General features: G+C 39.6%; 1 protein-coding gene across 1 annotated transcript in view; it reads right to left on the bottom strand.

Moving 5' to 3' along the window:
* GMDS (GDP-mannose 4,6-dehydratase) overlaps window positions 1-25,966 on the bottom strand; it is a 430,502-nt gene that overhangs the window by 346,722 nt on the left and 57,814 nt on the right. The window contains exons 2-4 of the mRNA XM_076330453.1: window positions 13,723-13,767; window positions 9,948-10,035; window positions 5,330-5,439 (exon numbers count right to left, since the gene is read on the bottom strand). Of these exons, the coding sequence (XP_076186568.1) occupies window positions 5,330-5,439; window positions 9,948-10,035; window positions 13,723-13,767 (243 nt within the window). The remainder of the gene's footprint in view (window positions 1-5,329; window positions 5,440-9,947; window positions 10,036-13,722; window positions 13,768-25,966) is intronic.

Genomic DNA, 25,966 nt, shown 5'->3' with positions numbered 1-25,966 from the left:
GGAAACCATTTCCAAACATATGAAGGACAAGAAGGTGATTGGGAGAAGTCAGGCATAGATTTATGAAGGCGAAATCATGCCTGACCAACCTGATAGGCTTCTATGATGAGATGACTGGGTTGGTGAATGAAGGAAGAGTAGGCTAGATAAGTGGACAGTGAGGTGGATTGAAAACTGGCTGAACTGCTGGGCTCAGAGTGTTGTGATCAGTGGCACAAAGTCCAGCTGGAGTCCAGTCACTAATTGTGTACCCCAGGGGTACACAATGACCTTGACAGAGTGCATCCCCAGCAAGTCTACAAATGTTACAAAATTGGGAAGAGTGGTTGATAATGCCAGATGGGTATACTGTCCTTCAAAGGGACCTCAACAGGCTGGAGAAATGGGCAGAAGGGATTTCCTTGAAGTTCAACAAATGGAAGTGTGAAGTCCTGCAACTCCAAAGGAATAACCCCATGCACCAGTACATGCTGGGGGCTGACCAACTGAGAAGGAGCTTGGCAGAAAAGGGCCTGGGGGTCCTACTGGACACAAAGTTGACCATGAGCCAGCAAAGAAGGCCAACAGCATCTTCAGCTGCATTAGGATAAGTGTCACCAGAAGATCAAGAGAAGTGATCTTTTGCCTCTACAGTGCTGAGTGGTGAGACCACTGTGAATTCTGGGCTCCCAGTACAGACGTAACAGACCTGCAAAGGGCCACAAAGGGCTGAAGGATTGGAGCATCTGTCAGATGAGGAGAGGCTGAGAGAGCTGGTTTTGTTTAGCCTGAAGAAGGCTCAGAGGGGGGATCTGACTGATGTGTATAAAAATACCTGATGGGTGGTAGGAAGAGTAAAGATGACTGAGACAGACTCTTCTCAGTGGTATCCAGTGACAGGAGGTGAGGCAATGGGCACAGATTGAAATACAGGAAATGCCATTTAAAAATATGAAAAAAGTTTGTGGTGGTGAGTGTTGTTTTTTTACTGTGAGGGTGACGGAACTGCACGGGTGAGGGAACAAGTTGCTCAGGGAGGTTGTGGAGTCTGCATCCTACTTAAAACTTGACTGCACAAGGTCCTTTGCAACCTGCTCTAGCTGACTCTACTTTGAGTAAGGGGGTTGGACTAGACAGTCTCCAGAGGTCCCTTCCAACCTTCAACCATTCTGTAAAATTATATGATGTAAACTTTTGCTTGTGTATTTCAAGTTTCCCCTCCCTGCAGCAATCCCACTTTCCCACCACCCAGCACGCAAGCTATAACTTCAGGATGCAGCAGAGACACGTGAGCACAGGTTTTTACATAAGCTGGAATTTTCCTCCATAGGCTCTGAAGACCTTGTTGCTATTTTTTTGTTTCTTCATCTTCCCTGCTGCCACTTCACCCTCCATGCAGCATGAAAACAGACATAGTCACATTAACAGGCATGGGGTTGAAATCAATTAGTAGTTCATAACATGTTTGGTTCACAGTAATTAGGGGTCAGTATTTGATGCAGATAAAACCACAAAATAATCAGAAATGCGTAAGTTCTTTAATTTTGCCAGCATGGGGAAAGAGGAGACTAAAGGTTTCCCAAGACTGAGGGGCTTTCTCTTTGGAGAACACAAAAATATAGAAGGAAAAATGGAGGAGCTAGATATAAAGCTGAATTCAATAGACAAGTGTAAAGAGATCCTTACTCGAGTGAGGCATTATATGCTAAAAGCCCCTTGATTTTTACATTTCACCTTTCAGCTAGCGGTGGTAGGGTTTCCTTCTTAAAATTAATTTCTGCATGACTCCAAGCACCCATATGTCTGCAAGGACTTAAAACTAAATTAGAACTTAAATATCCCCTAAACTAAAGAAGAAAAAAAACCTGTATGCATCTTGCAAGGTGAAAAAAAACAAACTGAACATTTACTGGGTTTTTAAATGTAGTTACACGCAAGTAAGGTTTTAGTCTTCAGTAATACATCCATGCTGCATATGTAAGGAACAGCTGTCACAGAAAAGTAAACCTATTATTTTTGTATCTCATAAAACACATTCGCGATAAGATTTCTGGCAACAAATGCCAACAGTAAGTAGGCAAAATAACCTTCTACTACCCAGTACAATTTAAAGAAGTAATCTGAACAATTGTGGCTATCTGCACTACAGCCAAATGGGACTAGGCTATTTAATACATGACTACTAGGATAGCAATAGCGATAAAACCAGAGCCATTTCTTCAGGCCTACATTTAACTGCTCAGTACAACGTTTCGAGTGCTGAAAGCAAGAGATCTTTTACTACAGTTACACTGCCTTTTTACTTCAGAAATTTATAAAAAAAAATTTACCAGCTTCACCAGTTCAATACAACTCAAGACAAAAAACCTTACAGCACAGTCAAATACTGATGAGATCGCTTGTCCTTCAGAAAAAAATAAGATATGAACTTGTAACTATCTATGTGTGCGCATTTACTTAAACACTGTGCAAGAAGAGACATTTATATCATTTTAGCCAACCTAGCATTTGTATAATTGATTTTCAAGACATTCAGAGAGGGTATATGAATATAGAGTTATAGATAACAGAATTTAGATTAAGCCATCTGCATACTACCTATACACAGTAATAGATTATTATTTAGAATCAATATACCGTAAACAATCACTCCCATGAAACCTAATTAAATGAAAACAAATCATGGTCAGCACACCAGACTCCCAAAGCACCAAAAGCCAAAGCAGCAGGACGTATAAAGACTGGATAGAGAAAATAAGGCTAAACTGTTTACTTAGTAACGATGAAGTGAATATGCTACTGTTTTCTGAACATCCAATGGAGAAGCTACAGCGCCGAGAGCTAATCCCCATCTCTCACCAAAACAGACAGGAATGCACGCTGGATAATTTGTTCCTGCTGATGATATCATTCTGTTAAGTTTACTGTTTTTAATAAGGAGCAAGTTTCAGTCTTCTCTCACTTTCTCCCGTGTACAAGATCAGATCAGCCTCTCAGTGACCTACTTTATGAGTCATATTCCTCACTATTTATGATTCAGAAAAACGTCTTCTCTGACAGTATTTCCCAGACTACTGTGGGTTCATTCCAAGAACCAATTTCATCTTCATTGGTTTCCTACAGGAAACCAGACCAACTTCCTATTATTTTATTTTCCTTCATTTCAGCATGGCTCACAAACTAACTGGAAGTGAGAGCGATAGAAAACTTTATTCTGCATAAACACAAGCCAACATAAACACCACCAAAAAATACTGAAGACGTCACTGGTTCAAAGTCACCAGAATGTGAAGCAAGCTAAGATTAGTTCTTTTCCCTCCTTCACCAAACATGATGCACACAGCAAAACCAGTAAGTTCACATAACCAAAGTTTAATGGTAAGAGCTGTTCAGGTCTCTGGTGAAGACATTCACCCCTAACCGGTGGCCAAGTTCTACTCCCTCTCCTAACATTGGGAATTGTTTTAAAATGGTAAGCACTGTTGGACTGCATTTAAGTCCCATTGATACCATAGTCAAGTCCCCCAACCACCTCAGTCAACAGACTTGGGGTGCCTAGATTCTCTCAACTGCAACAACGGAAGTTCTAATGGAGATGCTAGGAAGCAAAATAAGCACACCCTGAAGAAGTCCCTGAAGACTTCCAATAGGACTTCTAACATTGCCTAAGTATTGGCCTGCTGCATTCAGGCTAGCTTTTAAGAAAGTCATTTTGATGTCTCCTCATTGTGCTCCAAGGCACATTAGATGTCCAAAAGCCAAGGCTCTGTGCCAGATCTGCATTGGCTCAAAATGTTCATGCAGTGAGATACTGGAGGAATAAACTTTCCCAGAGCGCACGGCAGCGTCATGCAAGCACCTATAGCAGCATCACCACCGCCACCCCTTCATGCCCTCCCAGTGCTGTGATTTAAGCTGTTGGCAGCTGCAGCAGCCACATGGAGATAGTTTGGGACTAGAACATTAGTACCATGCTAACACCACCTAAGGGACACAAGTAATTTCCATGGAGATTGTTATCCAATGCACTAGTTCAAGAAAAGAAATGCTGGAACACCTAGCTGTGGACTGCAAATACCCAGCAAGGTTTGCTGGCTCAGGTTTCACTCTGCAAAGCAGCAGTTAAATTGCCTTCTGGACCAAAGCTGCCCTTGGACTCATGTAGCCTTGTTCTTATACTGCTGTACCTAAGCTAATAAACCCAGAGTCATGTTTAGCACAGAGCAAACTGGATAATCCAATCACGCAAGCAATTTAAAAGCAAAATTATTCTCATTTCATCTCTATATTCTGCTGCTTGCCTTGTCAATAACTGCAGTCTTTCAACATGATTTCCTCTTGCTGGGTTTTGAGGCTTAGAGAGTGATAGGAACAACACATTGCTCTTTGTAAGAAGGCTGATTTATGAAACTAAAGCCAAACTGATTTTCACGTGGCTTAAATGCTCCTTCAGTTCTCACCTCAAGAGAGGCCAGGGAATATTGCCACTTAAGAATACTTTCACATTGCACACCATAAAGACAGGACATATGACTGACACACAATTTATTTCAATGACAATTTGCTACCTGGCCATCAGTTTCAGTCTGTAATCATGAAATGAAGTATGAATGAAGTTTCTGCAAGTAAATAGAGGTCAGTTGTTTGTAAATCGAGCTTTTCCATGATATAGCAATGTAGCTTAACATATGTAAAACAAATTAAAATTATCCTCTCTACTATTCATTTGCTTTCTTTATGATGCAGCAGTACTTGCCAGGGTCAAGTTACTTATCTTCAACAGGTGTTTTTTGTTTCAGTTTCTATAACTTGATTCTTCAAACCAAAAACCCAGAAATGTTATAATACTGCAAGTATTAGCAAAGCTGTTTTCTCTATTTGTAGGTCACTCTTTCAAAGAATACCACCTGCATGAAAACTGGTATAGGCGAAGCCTTTCTAGAAGTGATGCACTCAGATACACGTGTTGATTTTAATGCAAACAGAATAATGTGTTTCTAAGCGCTGTTTGGCCTAACACTGCATAACTTCTCCACTAGGACCGATCAGCAGCAAACTCTACAGCAGAAGTTGTTTCATACGGTAGAAAAATCAGATTTTTAAATGTGTGGATTTTGTTGATAATGACAATTTAACCTCACTTATTCTGACATCTCAATATACATTCAGTAGCAAGACTCATGCAGTAATTCAGCGCCACAGCAGACACAGCTATCTTGATTTAAGGCAGTGTTTACCTGTCAAAGTTAGCAGTTGTTAAAATGGCTATAAATGCTGCAGTCTAAAATAATCAAAGCAGTATACCACCACCAATGCACATTCACAATTCTCAGTGCTAGAAGCTACTCACCTTGACATGGCTTTGAGCTCCCAGGTTGTATATCTCAGTGGGTTTGACTTCATTAATGATCTTCACCAGGCAGGTGCTGTCCGTAAGATCACCATAGTGCAGCTTCATGTCTTCAGAGTATAAGAACACAGAATTAATACACTTTAGTCCCAGAACAATACGGCATTATTGGTCCAAATCCTATTCCAGGTTTAAAATCCAAGTGAACATTTATTCGAAAAAGTTGAGATCACCAGCTGAACAAGGTTTTGCTTCATTTTTTTCCCCTGCTTTAAGCACAAAATTTATTTCCCTGCAGGAGTAATGAATACCATTTCAGATTCTCTCTTCAATAATCTGATTTACCCAGCAACATTTATATAATTTGTTTAATAGTTCACACTTCAGTAACCCGGGTTGTATAAATTAGACCAATGTCATATACAGAATTTCAGCCACAAAATAAAAAAAGTATTATTTTAGTTTAGGCTTCTAATCTTTCACTCACAAAGGTTTTTAATAACTTCTTAAGCATACATCAATAGCTTTCTCCTCCTTCCCAAAATGTTGCACATGTTTAAGTTCCTCACTGTGAATAATTTTACAACACAACAAAAATGCCTAAGGTACCTACAAGATGAACATTTAGATAACATTACAGTACAACCCACTGCATTTATTACTATTGTTTTTCCATTTAAAAAATAGATACACACTGGAAAGGAATTTCAGAGAACATTGTAACTGTCAATGAAACATGCTTCATATTACACACCAAAATCTCGAATGTGGTTAGATAAAATCAGTCACACAGCTGCTATTTATCCTTTCCCAACTGAGTTGCTTTCTAATTTGTGTGTGAAAAAGTAGGTAAGAGCATGAGACCAGCTCCTGTCAAAATTAAAAGAGCAGGTTGCGATGGCTTATCAACTTTTTCTTGGTTTCAGGACCTTGACCTGTCAAGAAATTATTCCAGAAGTGAAATTCATTCTGATAAAACAGGTCTCATTTTCCTCTTATTTTTAAAAAAAATAAAATCATACCACCATACTGTTATTCACATATCTATTCAAGAAAAATCTTGTTATAACTATTGATAAATTAGCTGTTTACATTTACTTGCCATATTTATGTAGATTTTCATTTGATGTTTTTGACCTTAATAAGTTTATGTTTATATTGCCCTATCTCCAGGAAAAAGAAGAAATTCCAGTACAGTTTACCAGTCTTCCCATTTGACAATGATCACCATTTTTTTGGGGCTGTATCATCTACAGATATAATCAACTTGATTTTTTTTTTCTTTTTATTAATCCTGAAACCAAGAAATACAAGGTTTATTACAAGAGACTACCATATGAATCCACAGTACATTTTTTAAAGTGCTGTAAAGAGATGTGAACTTTGTTTTTATTTAAGCTGTTTTGGGAGTTTTTTAATGTTTTTTTAACAGTTTAAGGCAGCAAGGAAGTAACAGATCACGCAGTTCTCAGGTGTTCAGCTTTGCACATTCCTATTTAACAGGTACTTGAGGCTCTTCAGGTTGATAAAGTGATACAGCCCAGCAGGTCACAGTATATTCTTGAAATCTGCTTTTACATCCACATTGCTTGAAAAGGACAGCTCTGAAGATACTTCAAGATCCAAGTTGAAGCTGTGGCTAACAGGTAAGGGAATGGTAACGCAACTTCTTTTTAAAAGAAGAGATAACTGTGATTATATGAGGGCTGGCAAGCAGGTTATGACCCTTTTTGTGCATACACATCAATTATCCATGGTGTGGGCTGCCTTTATTGCTGCCACCAGTTCTATACAGGCTGTGCTGGAACACCACCACATTTCCACTCTATGGAATGCAACTGTCCTGCTTCCCAAATGAAATTCAATACACGAAACCAGTTCTGCCTGTGGGCCACAGCATGCACGAGATCCCAAATGGTTATAGGATAAAACTATTTGGATATTGGTGTTAACCTGCAGTCCTCAAAACTGTTGGTGTCCAGACCGCCTTAACAACTGCTGCATTTTTCTTGCAACACTAAATAGAGACCAAGAGCAAGCACCACCTAACCAATTTCTCTGATGGCAGTTACCACCTTTTTCAGGACAACTCTGTGGGCTGGTGGGAGCAGGGAAGAACCCAAATGCATTATCCTTTCTGCACCAGAAAAGAAAGCTTCCCCTAGGCAACAGGGGACCCTCTTCTTCCTCTGCTTACCTTGGCTGGGAGTTAAACAAAATCTCCCTGCCAGCTGAGCCAGCCTTTCAGAGAGGATGGAGCAGAGGACACTGTTACAAGAGGGGGCCCAGGGAGCAGCAGCAGCTCTGTAGGAGCTTTAGAGCCTGAAAGAGCAACAGGTTCCTCTCCAGCCTAAGCAGCAGCTGAGCAGGAAAGAGGTGCCACAGCCAGGCTCCCTCTTCCTACATCCAGTTCTGCCACCATCCCCAGGCCAGAGAGCAGTCTCAGAGCTTCCCAGGGAAAGGTGGGCTGCCAGCTGGGCTGAGCCGAGCAGAGATACCCTCCCACAACTACCTTTAATTTAAAGCTCTCAAAGGGGAATGCCCATCTTGGTCTACCATCAAGTCTTCAAAGCTTCTTGTCCAAATGGCTTTTTTGAAGGGGAGCAGGGCATGAGGCTCTGTTCGTTTTCTGACTCATTAAAAAAAAGAGGTCTTTCAAGAGTAATAGGCTAAGTGGAAAGGCTTACTAGAAATGGGATTTGGTGCAAAGATTTATAAACACAGATCAAATGTCAAAACCTTTGGGTTTTAGTAATATTATCCAATCTAAAAACCTCCTTAGCAAGCAACAGTTGGAGGGCTTACTTCAGGAAACATCTTGTTTTCCTTCTTGCTCTCCCTACTTTTTTTTTTTGTATAAAGAGGTTCACTGTCTATGAAGATCATCATCTTGCAATGTGTAATCAATTCCTCATGGGAAGAACACATAAGGCAAAGACAAAATTAGGGTTTGCTCACATCAACCATTATTGCTTCTTTGCTTCCTCCAGTACTGCCTGGAAACCCATTGTTTCCAAACAGTTTCCATGGAGCAGCCTTTCCTGAGATTCCAAGTCCAATTCCTCCTCCTCCCATTCATATGGCTGCATTCCTCAGTTAAAGGAAAATGAGATAAGAAGTGGGGAAAAACATTTAAGGTCTGCTTTCTTCTTCCTTTCTTCAATCCCTTTCCTTAAATGTTCCTATACATATTTATCATGATCTACATTGTCTTCTCAAATCACTTTTCATATTCACAAGATGGTCCTCACAATGCACAGGTTCCTGTTTGGTTTCTTTTGCTTCATTTTACGTTGTGAGCCATGAATGTAAGTCATGGGAAATAGTTCTTACATTGTCCTTAACAGAAGCACAGGCTTCAGTATTCTTCATGAAGATATTTTATTCAATTTTACCCCTCCCTCAATCAGATATTTTAAGGAGCGATGTACAGTAAGTAGCAACTATTCACAGCAAATACCACTGAAGTCATGTCAGAAGTTAAATATTTTTTACAAGTTACAAGCAAAGATCAAATGAAATCTAGAAGTTGCATTATATATTACAATTTGTTAAAATTAGGTTCTGTTTAACCATGGTGGGAAGCAGACTTCAAAACACATGAGATTTATTTACGGCATAGAGATATTTAGTGTTAACAATACCTTAAACCAGACTATTTAGGACAGTGTCAGTCTGCACAACTCTACAAATATGCATAGTGTAGAGAACTATATGCTTGTTAAAATGTTCAATCCTTCTGCTGAACTGGAGCCGTCCAACATTTGAGCTTCTTCTCATTAAGTGACCAGTTAACCTTCTTTAAGATAAAATACTCAAACAATTTTTGCAAAGTGTACACTAAAGGTAATAATTTCAGCCTTCCAGATTATCATCAGTAACAAAGAATACAGTAAATTGTCAGCAAATTTCCAAGAGCAATGCCTTTCCTTCAGGAAAAAACAGGTAATCGTTTCCTTGGGTGCAGAAATTCAGAAGGTCCAAAGATTCATTCTTCCTGTCATCAGTAAGAACTGATCATGTCTTACTCATGCTGTCATACAGGCTGTCCCCAAACCTTCACCTCCATCAGGCACTAAGCAGCTCATGAGGAAACAGAAGCGGAGTGCTTAAGATAACTGCCTCAAAAAAAACCCATTTTACTGTTCTGATATCTCAGTGTTTTTAACCTCACATAGCTTTTTGCAGGCCTAGCCTTTTTCTAATTGCTACTGCCTAGCTAATTGTGAACTGTGTCAGCATTTCTATGCAACAGAAACTGCCTTCCTGGGCCTCCCTCATATTTTCCCCTCTTGGTAACTCACACACACAAGAGTATCTATACTTTGTGTCACGTTTTCATCAGAGAAAAATCGTCATTTTTCTTTCTGAGATACAGCAGCTAGCTAACACAAGCAGAGAAAAGGGAAGCTTAGCTATCAAGTGTTTCTGTTTGTTTGGTTTTTGTTTTAAATAACCAATCCTAAGCCAAGCACAGCTTAAAAATAACTACTCATTAATAACATTTAGGTAGAGGAAACTGGGATTCCCTTCCTGCTCCCGGGACCTTTCTCCACCAAACACATACCACAGACTAAAAAAAAAAACACACGCCTTAAATATAAAAACAAGGTCTTACTTCCTTCAATGTGAGCCTGTGGGTTCTTATAGAGATGTTCAATCCGGCCTGTATTAAAAGAACTAGACCGACGAACAATGCCATGCACCTGGGGATTGAACAAGGAAAAATATAAAAGGAAAGTGGTAAACATTAAAAGGAAAGTGTCATCATCATCACTCTTCATATACATGGGCCTAACCCTTATATCAGGTAATCAGAGCTTGTCTCTATTCCTAAAAGCAGACAGTTATCCAAATTGTAACAAAATACTTTGAGATGAGCTCTGATGCCGTCATGTTTATGTTAGTACCCTTGAGTAGTTTCACCTTCTCCCTTGTTGACACCACTAGCAGCCCAAGCATCATACACAGTACAGAAAACACACTGAATTGCCCTAGAGCACCATCTGCTAGTGAGTGAGACTTGCGAACATTACCGGAGTTGGAGAAGCAATATGTGAATCCCAAGATAACCACTTCTCCCTGGTTGCAGAGAAGTCTTTCTGGAGCCAGAGATGATGGGCATGGAAAAAGCAGCAGCAGGAGATGGGGCTAGGGAAAGGAGAGAGGGGGCAGAGAGGAGAGAAGGGAAGAAAAAGACAAGGGGAAAGAAGGGGCAGCAGCTGCAAGGCCCAAATATATTTTAGAAAACAGCTGTTATTCACTTTCTGGGGTGTTGGAAGAACAGCCAGAACAGTCAGTCCTGTTTTGTGGACCTCATGAGTCAGTGTTCTCCGGTGGGTAACAAGACACACAGGCAAGCCTAAGGCCTGAAACGCAGGTTGGGAATTTCCTTTAACCAGCCATGATAAATAAGTCAGTGGAAAAAACCCACTGGTTCTGACTAACATTAAAGAAAAGCCTGTTTGTGTCTAATACATTAGAGAAATTGTTCAAACAGTGATCCCGTTTCCTCCTTATGTAAGATAGCCCCATACCTGCTGCCAAAATTCACATTAGCTTAGGTTACCAGCTGCAGAAGTTGTGCCTGCACAAGTGAAACCAAGCTTCAGCATCTGACTGTCCTCCACTTCTCCCTGACCTTTATTTCTGAAAGTGATCCCTTACACTTTGATGCACCCTACACTTGATTGGGTTGGGCCATCACTTTACTCTCTCACTTCATGTTAACTTGTACCTGAGAGAATATACCAGCAGGAACAGGCAGCGTTTGGGGGTTTGGTTTGGTTTTGTTCGGGGATTTTTCTTTTACACATAACACAAGCTATGGTTATTGACACAGAAAACACTTTTTATTTCACCTTAAGTCTGAAACTTAACTGAGTAAAAAGGTATGCACAACCGCAGAGTGAGACCAGTTTGCTGCTTTAAGAATTACACTTTGGTGGCAAGATCTCTAATAACAGCCGAATAGCTTTATCTTTACAACTTACAAGTCAAATTTATGACGCCAATTTCCTTGCATAAAATCTCTTGGGTGCCCAGCCACACAACAGGCTCACAACATACCTTGTTCTAGAATTCAAACGTTAAACTTCCCACAACTGAGTAAAATATTTGCATTTTGAGGATCAATGGGGAACTAAGAAACACGGCCCCCCAAAAGAAATTTCTATCAAGTAATGAATTTACAAAGATAAGTTTTCAAAGTTTTGTAGTTAAAAGCCCCATCAAAATAATTATTTATAGAATGTGTGGATAATTTATAGGGACATAAGGTTTACAGAGAAACACTTTCAAAAAAAGACATTTCCATAACAACTTCACTTTTGCAAAAGACGCTGGAAATATTGAGTACTCAAATTAACATCTGCTTTGCTGAGTAAAAATCAGACTTTGCAGTTTTAAAGCATCAAATTATTCTAAAGGAAGCGAACTGAAGTGCTCTACAACTCTTCTGGCAAAATTAAATATTTGGCTTAAAGTCCTGATGAGAAACTTCTTGAGCTCTCAATTATCTCTCTCTGAATGAAGTCATGCTGAAATTCAAGTTCACACAAACAATTGACCAATAAGTCAAATCCTGCCAGCTCAAAGTTCGATGAAGGGTTGTGCTTGCAAGACCTTTGTGTCAGCTGAATGACTGTGATATCGGTCAAATGTTGGGTGAGATGTGCTAAATGCAGTCACCCCAGGACTTCAAAAAGTTTCAGCAAACAAACAAATCCAGAGAGCCTGTTGTATCCAGCGATAACAAGAAAACATGCAAACCCAGCTTTTTTTCTTTTTTTTTTCTCCCACTCCTCTTTCTGGTATGCACATACAAGAGAAAGAAAACCTGCCAAATGCTTAATCCATGACAGCAATATTACCGTAAAAAAAAAAATGATGAAAGGTACCTTTGTCTGCATGGGACAGGTGAAATGCAAACTTTGTGACAAGCCAAAATGCGTGCAAACTGGTTAATCTAGTTAAGAATGTAAGATCAGTGGATTTTTCTCAATAGGGCTTGATCTTTAAATAGACTGAAATTAAAAAAAAAAGTCAAATGAACCACCTTAGTTAGGGATGCAATCAGTTATCACATGTACTCTTGTGTTCGGTTATTCAGGAACAGAGGTCTCGTAACTGGGAACACTGGAAAGAATTCCAACAAATAGATGGAGAACAGAGGAACAGAAGAAAAAAAAACCTTCTACCCAATTATTGTAACCTTTCTATTGTGGAAAGGGTTATATTTCATTTTAGTTGCAGTTAGCAGTTCCCAATTTCATTGTGGACTAGGAAAGAGCATGTGCTTTTGCCTTTAAAGCAGCAGAAGCAACCACAATGATATCTCTCTTCCCCAAATGGAATGGAGAACTAGTAAAAATAATCAATTTACAACTCTGGAAAACCAACACGAATAAGCAGATCAATCAACAAAGCAGGAGAAAGAATGGAATAAGCAAGGCAAGGTTAACCGCGTGCAAAAGCACGGAAAGCACAGACTGGCTGAGAAGAGACTTCTCACTAAGCTATGAATCAGTATTACAACAGAAGTAATAAAATCCAATATTAGAACAAGCATTAGCTTTTACTAAAAACCCAGAAAATACTACATTGTGGGGAGATTAATCTGACCACCCCTTTCCTTCCATTATCATACATTTTGGAAGCATCTTTCATGACTGAGAAGGCAAACATTCCCACATATATGCCCACAACAGTTCAAAACCATCAAATCATACCATAATAATGTGATTGTTGCTTGGCTGGGCCACAAAAAAAAGACAATTTTGCCAGGGAAAATTATGCAGCAAGAAGTAAGGAATCAGACTCCCTTTATTTTAAGGAAAAGGTAAATGAAAATCATGTGCTAAGCAAGAATATAATTATCCAAGAGAAGGGGTGGAAAGTAACACAATCAAAGTATATTTTTGGGTTTTGGGGGTGTTTTTTTTGCTTTTTAAACAGACACAGCAAAATGCAAGGTTTTCTTTGCTGAAGTATAACTGCCAAAATAAAAGGGCCTTTAGCGTGGAAAGAGAGAGGGGGGAAGAGAACAAACAAGAGATTCTTATTCCTTTATGTGGTACATTGCATCATAAATTATTCCCTAATTCCTTACAGTTTTGGCTCACACAGGTCGCTGCTTATCTGAGTTGGCGGGAAACATGCAAAGCAGCTATACCCTGAGGAGAAGAGGGAATCCACCAGTGGACGTTAGATGATAAATAGTACAATAAGCTGGCATGATTACAGGCCATGTTGCACATTCCTCTCTGGAGTTTTGATTTGTTATCTAGGGCTGGAGTGGAAAACATACACAGAGAAGGACAGAAGCAGAGGAAGCGGGAGCTGCAGCATCCAAACGACTCCATCAGCCTGCAGTCGGTCACCGAGTCACTCACCTCGTAGCCTTTTTCCAGCAGGAACTCAGCCAAGTACGATCCATCCTGGGAAGAATAAGATATAGGAAAATATTAGAAACATAGTGAGTGGGCCTGAGAGATTTGGACTGGTTAAGGTCTCAAAAAAGGGAAGAAAAAAAAATTTGCAGCGAGTTGACTGGCTAACAAGCATATACTTTGATTTCTCCAGATTTATACACTCACCTAAAAATACTATAGATGCTTTTTGGTTTATTTTACATTAAGCAGCAGTATATTTTAAGATAACTTGCTTACAAATGCTGGTTGAGAACTCCTGTCTCTTGAATCTCTTCCCAAGTTACATTATAAAGTGCCTGGGGATGTCTTTCCAAAATATCCTAACCACAGTTACTGAATTTGAACTATTTTGGAGATAGGGAAGGAAAAACATTCTAGAAAAATCAGTGCAACCTTGGCATATTCTGCAAACTGACGTGCCTCTGTAGCACTGTCACACTTGCATCTCCCTTGCACACACGCTCCTTCCACAAGCCTTCCGAAGGCAACAATAATTCTGCCTGCCTGACCAACTGAGTTTTCAAAAACATCCCTAGCACACCCTATATTTATACTACAGAATACAAGCCATTTTCACATTTTATATGTTATTGAGGGTTGAGAGTTTGGGTTGGTTTTGGGTTTGGTTTTTTTTCCTTCCTTTTAAATCCTTGTCAACTTTAACTATTAAACTCCCAAAAAGCAAATACTTCAAAATACATGCTAGCGCATGTTTTCCTGAAATAAGATGATTTTCCTGGCATCACTATTGCCAGGATTACCAAATACAATAAGTCTTATTATCCTTACAAATGTGTATGCACCATCACAAACCCAGCAAAGTTTACCCCTCCAGAAGAGTGCACACTAACCAATTCAGCCCAAAGAGTCTGCAATTTTTCACTGACTTTTTGAACCAGTTGTTCCTTTAATACGTGAGAGTATTTCACCAGAGTCAATTGACTTGCTACAGAAAGACCACAAAAACACAAGATGCCCCCTATGCTTACATGTTAAACTCCGTTATGTGGATCTGCTCTGCCGTGATCATGGCCAGAGGCATTTAAATGTAAAACTAAACAGACATCTCTCTGGTCCTCTTTCTGAAAGCATGTTTCTCCAGAGCAACACCTCTCACCTCAGGTTAAATGAGCTTTTCTCATCTCATAGACAGCCTAAGGAAAATAACATACTGAAGTATGAAATCTGAGATGCACTAGGAGGTCCTAGAGCAGCAGGACTGCCGGTGGAGACTGCTTACTACACCGATGGCAAAATCATGCCTAAGTCTATGCAAAATGGCACGGTGCAGTGTACAGGGGGCATGTTGGTGTATGTTTAAAATTGCAGCATTAGAAAAAATGAGTGACTTCGGTATAAGTGTTTCATAAAGTCTTACACAGTGTAGAAGAGCTTGAAACCAAGAAAGTCTCAGCTTGCATACTTCTCCCACTACATGTGTGTGTGTGTGTTCACATGACTTTGCAGTGCCATAACCCAACAGCCATCAGTCTATGACCACATGTGCCATGGCACGACTGGAAGAGTATATATTTCTGTACATCAAATGAAAAAAATAAGACTATCGGAAGGAGAAATCCAAAGAATAGGCAATGGAAACTGGAGAAACATGGGGGCAAAAGGCGGGGATGACAACTACCTTTAATGTAGTTGTCATCTTTTTCATTAGTAATTACTCCAGGATTTAGCAGAGGTGGATCAGAGGGAAGAAAACTTCCCACTTCTCCTTGGTTGCTCAGTCCACTAAAATAAATATATAAAATATAAAGGAGGTGAAAGTTGGAAACCCAGTGAGTGCAAAGGAGATGAAAAAAGAAAGGCTGTGATTACGTAGGAAGTTGATGGGAAACAGACTTGACTAGGATTGAACCCTGTCAATAAGGTCTTGTTCTTCTCACCCAGGCCATTGCTCAAACTTTCCAGTTGCCCTGGAACATTTTGAACCAGCAGTGGCACTCGCTTCCCCTGTGCTTCCTTTCCAGGTCTATCAAGTGATAGGGCAGGGCTTTACAATGAGTGGGAAACAGGCAGCAAGCGTGAAAGCTACTGGTTTCTGGCTCTAGCACAGCACAGCTGATTTACTGTCTGGTAATCGCACACAATGTGGATTCATGCTGTACTGCACGGCGATACTGTATCGCACACGGCCCCCAGGTTTCACGTTTCCCTTCCTTTTCTTTTCAGTACAGCAGCTGTCAATGCAAACAGCAATCAGAACAGCAATCACAGTGTCGAAGAGTTCGCAGCTTGTAAGGATAGTGCAGTTTCCATCTTTTCCTAATGAGGTCAAGGAGTAAATAATATTAAATAAGCTCTATTAAGTGATTTAAACCTTTATCCATAGAAGACTGGATTATGGAAATAAATTCTATTATCAAAGCTATTGACTTCAATTTATACTACAAACAGAGCTTTCAAGATTCAGGAATCGTTACACTGGGAAAGGAATATTAGAGGAAATAGGTGCTTAGCAACAAATCTCAATTTTTGTTAGGGTTAGCAGATTTTACTTTATTTGAGCCACATGCTGCCAGCCATATCCGTTCCTGGTTTGCATCTGAGTAGGAATGGACCAGCATGAAGTGTATGACTTGGTCTGATCCATGAAGTTGGGAACTGGGGGGCAGGGTCTTCCCTTTTGTAAGAAATGCTTATAGTCACCTTTATCCAATTTCACTGAGTGTTTTACCCCAAGACTATCGGTCTAAATCATGTCCTCCTTAATACTGAAAAAACCAATAGCAGCTTAGGTAGCAGTGAGCACATACAACCAGCAAGGCATAGTATGCCCAGAGCCCAGTCTGATCACTGAGGTAGCTATAGGTACCCTACTCCCCAAAGTCAACCACAAAAGCAAGGTGAAAAAAACACAGTCTATACAGATTAGAGTGCTTGGTTACTGTGTTCCCTCCACTGGGCAATATGCTATTCTAGTTTAGAAGTGTTGTCACATTTGAGAGCTTACTTTTGCTAATGTAAAGTACCCAGCTATTGCTATTCAGTTTATAACAAATCAACAAAACCTCAGAAGACAGAATTAGGTCCCTTTGTGGCCAAAACATCAGTCCTAAAAGAAAATAGCCTCCAAACTGCCTTTAAGTAGGATTGCAATGAGACCTGGCTCTGCACAGATATGTTAGACCAGCTTGAATGGTCAAAACAGTTTAAACAAGACTGACTAAATAAACCACCTCAGTTAAACAGTTCCTCATCAGCACACTCTGACATATCAGACTTGAAGAATCACTATGCTGCTTCAGCCAAATAGTAGTTTGAAAGCACATGCAAAGAATGATACTTCAGCTGGCTTCCAAGACACAGCAGCAGGTTTCCAACTGCAGCTGCCTTACAACATGTCTGTAGAATTCCCAGACAAAAGAAAACAGTCACATAAACTAGAGTGAGACAACTTTAGGATGCAATATTTTATATTTAAGATAGTAGTTAATGTCAAGAACTTCAATAAGCTTTGACACACTATCAAAGAAAACCTTTTCCAACGGAGTGAAGAAATTGAGACGTAAGAGTTAGACAGTGCTTTGCCACAAACATCTAGGATAAAAAAAAGTATTATTTGACTTGATCCATGACCAAAGAATAGGATCATTTATACAGAAAACAAGTGGAATTACGTAGCCTGTTTAACAATCCGAATCTCCTTTATTTTGCACTGTTCTACACAGGGAAATTCCTTTTGCAATTGACTCGTTTTGGATTTATGTTGACACATTCAGAGAAGGCTGTAAAAGCAACCCAAATGCAAGACATCTTCAACCTCTTCCTTTGATGCGGCCAGTTCCAACATCCTTCTGCAGAGCTCCTGGATTCAAGAACTAGATTACATCCTACCTGAGCATTAGTTATCTAGAGAAGGGGACTCCCTCTTTCCCCCAGCTCCTCTCTGCTAATAAAGAGTGGAAGAAAGTACTAGATGAAGTACAAGATGAAGAAACAAGGGAAAAGCGACCAAGAGGAGGAGGAATAGGGTTCTTTTTACTACTATTCCTAGAACTCCAGGAGAAGTATATGGAGTGCTTTTTCAGGAGAGAAAAGGAATTAAAAACCTAACACAAGTGATGCAAGTGTATTATGACTGTAACAGGGAGGAGAAAGAGCTCCCATTGCAGGGGGATAGTATAAACACTTGAGAAGAAAAACTCCCACAGTATCGTGGTAAAAATGACATTCCCTACAAACATGCAATGTTAGGAAATCCCAAAGCCATGCAAAGGATTGTGAGAAATCCTGCTGCAGGATCCCTAAAGAAACCGTCCACCAACAGCCCAGCTCTCTGCTTTCTGAAACAACGGAGCTGCTAGTATCAGACTCCCAAACCTGACTCCCAGTCACAAGACACACGGTCACTCGAAAAGCACCCCTTCATCGGATAACACAGCAGGGAAGAGAGCCTGACTACTGTACCATCCGCCATACTCCTCGTGCCTGCCCATTTGCAAATGGATTAGCAATAAAGCCTGAGAACAAAAAATACAACACACCCACTGTCAGATGCACTGTTTGAGGGAGGTGTTGGTTTTTTGGTATTTCTACAATGGGCACATATGATGAAATATCTATTTGCTACATGCTTATAGTTCTGCTCTGTACTTCTATGTGTCACAAATACCAAGTTTTCAGACTTCGTTATTCCTTTGGAAAAAAGTGCCATCGTTTTCCACATATCACATGAAAGATCAAAGTTGGTTATACTTATAAAATTCAAAATTGAGTAAGGCTGGTGCCATACCCTTAGGAGTAAGACTACAAAGGTGAGTTCATGGAAGTTCAAACTATAGATGGTGTCAATTACCAAGGTCATTCATAGCGGTTCTAAATTCCATTTGAACTACAAGCTATAGTGTGCTCTACTGAAGTTAAATTTTGATAGGTTCAGTTAAACTGTTTGGGGGACCGTGCATGGAGAGAAGAGGCACATTCAGCCATAGAACATGGGTTTTATTTCTTAAAGGGATCTTTCTGCAGTAACATCACCGACAGTGCACTGTCACCATTTCCTTTTAGCCTTGTTTGAATGAATAATCTATACTTCCATTAAAATATGCAGAACCAGTGCCACTAGTCGCCTTGCACAATAAATTGTTACTTCATCAAATTTTAAACTTTTGCATAACTATAAGCTAATGCTATTTCAGTGACTTATTAAGATGGAGTATGATGACAGATCCTTTGGAGCAGGGAACACACACCACTCTAAAGCAACATCTAAATGATTTTAATAACAGTCCATAACAACTATTCATTTGTTTGTAGCACTCCAAAACAGCCTTCCTTCAAAAAAAATCCAAGAAAATAATACAATGCAATGTTATTTTTGCTGAAAAATGCATACTTCTAATCATTTCCAGTGATTTACAGAGGAAACCAGTAATTTTTTGCAGCTACTATAAACAGAACAGTGCTGCACTTTGTCTCAAGTCTTCAAGGCAATATTCGAGGTAAAGCATTAAAGTGTTCATAAAAAATTCTCCCTACTGAAAAAAGGAAGAATTATGAACTCTGAAGTATTTAACTGATTTATTAAAGCTGCCACCTTCCAAATGCAGTAGTTATTTTGCTATTTTGATTTGTATTCTGGCCAAGTAAGAATAGGAAAACAAGTGTCCTTTTGTTCCTGCGGTCAAAAGAAAGTCAAAAGGGAATAAATGTTAAAAAAAAAATCTCTTTGTTTTAAAACATTCCCCACTTAATTGAAGGGGTTTTGTAATGCATTAGCTACAGTACAACAAAAAAATTAAGCAGGAGGAAAAGTTATCATTAGCAACAACAAAAACTTTCTAATTACTTTGCTCTTTTTCAATTAAGAGTTGTTCAAAAGTAAAAGAAAAGAAAGTTGCTTTGGAAAAGTGAATCACCCTGTTATTTCCTAGTCTGAGCTCCTTCTGACCTCACACACTATTCCACTGGTAAACTATTAAGTTATATTAAGAGCTGAAACTGCAGTTACGGACAACAGCAACAAGGTTTTCTTCCTTCCTCCCTCCAGTTGTCTTTATCCAAAACAACATTATTCACATCATCAATATTTATAGCTATTCTACTGTGAACCTCAGCACAGACACTTCATCTAAAGAACAAACCTCTGCACCACTCTTATGCCAACATGAACAGAATAAACTTCTGTAATTCAAATTCGCTCCTTACCATTAGGAGAGGCAACCAGTTATGAGTTTTGGCTTAATTTAAGCCAACAGTAAGGTGTATCAGTGCAATGCTGCTGATTTTTTTTAAAGTGTTGATATTTAAAAATATCAAATCTTCAGTCTAAAACACATGTGATATTCTACAATAATCAAACAGCTTGCATCTATCACAAAAAAAAACCTCAACATGTCAGCTTGGGAAAAACAAGTTACACCATCAAACCGAGTATACTAAGTTTTTTCCTGATTGCAGGAGCCTGTGACACTTAATGTGTTATTTCCAAATACACTTACCACAAATTTCCCAGTGATGACAGTCAGGTGCTTGATAGCTTTTTAGAAAAAATTAAAAATCATGCCCCTAAACTCTCAGGCTGTGCGCTCAAACATTCAGACACTCGAAATAACTACTAGTGTTCGGATGTGTCCAAAGAACTATTTTCATAAAGAGGAAAAGTATCAGAAGAGAGCCTTTTGAAGATTTTAAAGAACATGCTTTTTCTGAATGCATGTTATAAGCCATAATACGTTACTTTTTTTCTTCAAATATGAATGTCTGCAGTATACTAATAACACAAACCAGTTATGAACTCTGAATTTGAGAGAAACCTAGCTATATTTTCCTGTCTCACTAGTGAAACCACAGGGATCGGAGGAATGTGTCTATAAACATGGAAATGCAAATCACATGGACAACAGTCCACAAGAAAATTAAAACCTCTACTTATAGTGTTTGTAATGGGAAATCCATAACAGTTTTAAAACCCACAAGATGATTGTTTTGCCCATCCCTATTTCCTCCTGCTTTCAAAAAGCTACTGGTATCAGATGGTCTTTCACCTTTCCAAAATAGTAACAGCAGCTCCAATCAGCAGCAGCTATGAGCATTTTGGACATGCCCACCCTTGAGTACTCAGACTAAGCCATCAGCCTCATTAGGTGACTAACACTGCTGCAGCCGACTCGGGGGAAACCCCTCAATCCGCAACAAATGCAAACTAACCCCAAACACTACCCAGCGGAACCCAAACACGCAGAACCTAGCTGCACAGAGCAAAGAAACCAGGAAACCCAGGACTAAGCTGCAGGACGCACTCTCAAAAGAGTTGATTTTGACCTCAAAATTTGAAAGTTCAGAGTTGTCACAGTAACAAACCATAAAGCCCAGAAATGGTTTTGGAAGAAATACAGTGTCTGTTATGTTTAAGACAGATAAGTAATTTTGTGACGTGACACCAGGAGGAAAATATGAAATCTTAGCATGCCACCTTTACCTTTAACATCCTACAGAGGAAAACCAAAACAAAAGCAGTAACATGGCTATTACTGTAACTGTGGAGGCCACCTGAACTTATGACCACAGCTCAACACACTTCCTACCAGAAATAATGGACCCACCTCACACCCAGACAGAGCTACTTTTTTTTGCTGCAGCAGCCTACTACAGCAGCTGAGGTTAAAGCTGCTGTCACCGTTGTAGCACCAGCCTCACACTAATGCTCAGCAGGCTTTCTACCACTGCCGCTCGCTGCCCGAGTTTAAGTTTAGCCCAAGACATTGTTTCCTAACAAGGTGCAAAGTCAGTTATTTGAGAGAAACCAAAATAAACATTGCACCTGCTATCTTGTTTGCATGAGACCAAAGCCTAATGAAGGAGAGGTAAATGAATGTAGACAGGGAAAAAGGTTTTTAGTTCATTCTTCTGTACTCAGCTTTACATATGGACATAGCAATTTAATCTGAAATACCATTTAGAGAAACACAAACCCAGAAAAAAAGCATGTTCCAACTGGAGTACAGAAGCAAGGCACAGTAAGACAACTTTTATTTTCTTAAATGTTTGCATGGTTAGAAATTTGAAAATGCAGTCAGGAACGCTTGATTGGTATGTCAGAACTTTAACAGCTCTCAGTCTTGCAATATTTGCTTGGGTGGAAGAAAAGCACTGAACCTGCAATGATATGGTCTGCAAGTCATGGGAGCAACCACTCCGTTTCCCAGATATTTGAAGTTCTCGGACAAGACAGCTTGTGTTGCAACATCATTACTCTCTTCGGTATTGCCTCTCCCAGTCAGCATGGTGGAAGCTCAGTTTTTACTGGTCTGGCATCTACTGAAGCACAAATAGATTTTTCAGGAACTCTGCTTGTTTATGCAGTTCCCACCTTTTCATTTCAAGGTTCTCATACATCCCAATTTTCAATAACAGAGGTCTTTAAAAGGTGGCCCCCAACACTTTCCACATAGTTGTGAACATCCAGAGTGGCCAAGAGACCAGCAAGCCTAAGTGTGATCATCATCATCCCAGAGCTCTGGGCAGCTCAGATTTCTCTTTACAGCAGGAAGGGATACAATAAGAATAATAATTAAAAAAACCCTATCACAGCAATAAACTTCCTGATACTTTTGCAATGGAATAGAAAAGGAAATATCCAATTGAAATTTCAAAACAAACAAACAAGAAAACCCCCACAGAAATCCCAAAGCTAAACTCTTGTGAGATATCAATATTTGGACCAAAATGTTACATTTTAAATGACTCTCTACTTGGCTATTTGTCTCATCTTTTCTTCAGCAGAAAGAAACAGTAAGAGGAGAGAAATGTAACAGGAGAGCTCTTAAGAGTTGATCCCTAATGTTCACTCTACACACATGCTCTTTTTCCCCGTAACAGGGGTATGTTATGTATTTTGAGTCCTAAATACATAAAGCTACACTTCACTTCATTGAAAAAACAAAAATGATAGAAATCTTAAAACGACAAGTTCTTCCTATGCCTTCCAGAACATTGTCCTCACAAAAGAAAAATTTAGAGAAACAATTAGCAACGTCAAAGACACATTCTACAAAGATTTGAATACAATGCTTTTAACCAGTTTTTCCAAAGATAACACTTGCCAGAATTCCATGTTTTGCAACACATTTTTGTTATGCCCAGAAGCAGCTTCATATTTTGTTGGGTATTTTTAAGTAAGAGTAAATATGCTTCAAAAGTTGTTTGTTTGTTTTTTTACAGTCTAGGATTTTTTTTTTTTAAATACACAATATATGTTCTATAGTATAATTGTAAATAAATTAAATACATGGACTCTGTGGTAAAACCTGATTGAATTAACAGAACTATTAATTCAGACGGTGCCTACCTTCCTCCGTAGGCAAAACAACTGTTAGCGAAGGTGCTTAACTATATAATAAATGCACTCTCGTTCAAAACATTTAAGCATAGATTGATTGAAATTGGACATTAGACCCGATACCTCTGTTCCACATGGCTGCTCTTGCTAATCAAGCGCTCCGATGCCACATGGACTGAGCTTCCTGGTGGCGAGAAGCCAAGCAGGATAAGGATTATCTAGGCGATAGCAAAAGGATGCAGTGTTTTTTCAGAGAAGGTTGCAGAAGGTCATCCTTATATTTACAGATACCGTACAATGCCTTGTGTACCCAACTTCACAGCTTTCCCTTGTCAGCTTTGAAAGGGGGAAAAAACCCACCCAGTTTCATTAATTGCCAAGGTTCTTGTCTAAGGGGAACTAGAAAGGGAAGGCAAGCAATCGCATTTGCTTATCCTATCTGCCGGGAACAGGATTTGGAATAGACAACTGCTACAAAACCACCAGCAAAATACCCATTCCTTCAATTCATACAGTATTAAAAACCACCTGCAGTTTGAGTTAGCAATAACCCCTTGTATCATCTTCAAGTGCAGTTATCAAAAGAATTCGTTCAGCTAGCTAGCTTTCATGAACAGCTTCCTAATTAAGATTAGTACAGACCTATATCAAGGTAAAGCAACTGTATAGTTTAAATATTTCCACATCAGTTTTGTTCCAATGAATCATGCAGTTTTGCATAGATCTCTGAAAACAGAAGAACTATTTAAAACTTTCACAAAGAAGCCTTTAAGCAGCATCAAAACAAATTACTTTAAAGAGCTTGTCACAAACATTTCTTACTTTAACTTCTTTCATTTGCTGTTCCACAAAACCTGAAACTAGTTAAGTTTAACTGACTTTACAAGCTGTGGAGAGATTGAGTACATAGGACACATTTTAGTCATTTTTGTCTGTATTCATAGTAATTTCCTCTAATCTCTAAGTTTCTTTGCAGTTCGTTTGAATCGCTTTGCACCCTCGGAACTACAGGAAATACTACGGAAACCTCCCTGTCTCACTTACTTTGCAAACTGTTCTCTTACATTTATTCCTGGTTACATTAATAACAGCCTACCAAAGCCAAACAACACAGTATCACAATGTTACTTGTTAAAAACGCACAAATTCTTCAATTTAATCGCCGAGGAACATGAGGGTACACTAGCTGAACAAACACGGCAGTTTTTGCAAGAAGGCAAATGTGAAGAAAATAATATCTGGCTTTTCTTACAAACATCACTGGCACTCAAAAATGGCAACATCCTATCTTTTTTAAGAAACACTTAAAAATTTCCATAGCGGGCACAGGAAGGCAACTCTTGGTTTTGTTAAACATCAAATGTAAACATAACAGCAAAGCGCAGGAGGGCTTCATTTTCAGAAACATGGGGACTCAAAACTGCCCTTTTTTTTGAACAATACACTAAGCCCCCTAGGAGAACATTCAGGTATGTGTATACATAAGCAGTTCCTAAAATGAAGTACACGGGTCCTCCTTTTAATGCTATTAAGAATTACAGATTAACACCACCATGCAGCTGACTATTTGGAATAGTCTTCATGCTTCATATTTGCAGGTTCACCTGCCATCTGGCTTTTGCCTGGGCTGAGCCAACACCTCCAACAAATAAGGACAACAGATGGAAGTCAAGAAATTGCACCTTATACCTTATGAATCTTCTTAAATGCTTACACATTGAATCACTACAATATGCTCGAAGTAGACAGAAAAAGGAAGTTTCCATACTGAACTACATCACACATGGAAAACTAATTTGAGCAGCCCTTCAGTAGTTCTTCATCACCACATCAACTAAGCTACTCAGCATCAAACCATCCGTCTTCTCCCTCTGCCTCATTCCAAGAGAAGCAGCATCATCCGTTTTCCCCCCATCCTTCCCCTTGAGGGTTACCCATTATTTAGAAAGCTTGAAGAGGCATCATAGAGGACTTATTTAGGCACCTGATTATGACCTGTGCCCTGTTGAAACTATACTACATGGTACCCTTTAGATGAGCATCCTTACTCTTTAGGGGCTGATCACATTTATTTAGGGCATCTGGAAATACACTGAACAATGTCTCGAGAGTATTGTGAGTGTTTTTGTACTAGTGAACATGCTGACAACCAGTAGGTGTCTACAACCAGACAGCTAGCTTAACTACTCTATCCTCACAGAAAACTCTGCTTAAATGACATCGCACCAGCAGGCATTTTGGAGGAAGTTATTTGATTTATTGCAACCCAGAAAGAAGTCTACAAACTGCTTGGAGATGACGGTGAAACTCCACCTTCAGGATCTAAGGCATCACAACTACGCCCCTTCCCTCCCTCTCAGAGGCCAGTCGTGCTGCCTCACAGCGCTACATCTCATTCATTCAGAGGTGTGATTAGTACTGCAGTCATCTATGCCATCTGCTGTGTACAGGCCATGCACAGACACAGGCAGTCCTCCAGCCACACGCGTGCTGCTCCCATGGCAGAATTCCAAATAAAAACTGTGGCTTCACATTTGCACGTCTTGTTTGTCAATATTGCTTTGTTTCTCTAAGAACAACTTGGCAAACTGACAGGCTAGAAGGGTGCTAGCTAGTGCAAAGCTGCTCCCTTCAGCTGGATGCCTACGCAGCAGTCGGCCACGTGTTGCAATTCAAGCACTCTGTGCGTATCTGGATGACCTGTGATGGGAATACAAACTTTTCTAGATCTTTTAGAAAGTTTGCTTGTTTCTAAAGGTGACAGCAGTTCTAGATCCACAGGGAGAATATTCCATTTTTTTCCAGGTATTTCTATTTTACTTGAGACAGTAGTTTACATGAAGGGATGTTCAAACTTGAAAGAAAGCGTTTCCAGGTATTCTCATGTACTTCTGTAGGGCAATCTCAACC

The sequence above is a fragment of the Aptenodytes patagonicus genome, chromosome 2, assembly GCF_965638725.1.
Source record: "Aptenodytes patagonicus chromosome 2, bAptPat1.pri.cur, whole genome shotgun sequence".
Classification (NCBI taxonomy): domain Eukaryota; kingdom Metazoa; phylum Chordata; class Aves; order Sphenisciformes; family Spheniscidae; genus Aptenodytes; species Aptenodytes patagonicus.
This window is presented reverse-complemented; position numbering and strand designations above follow the sequence as displayed.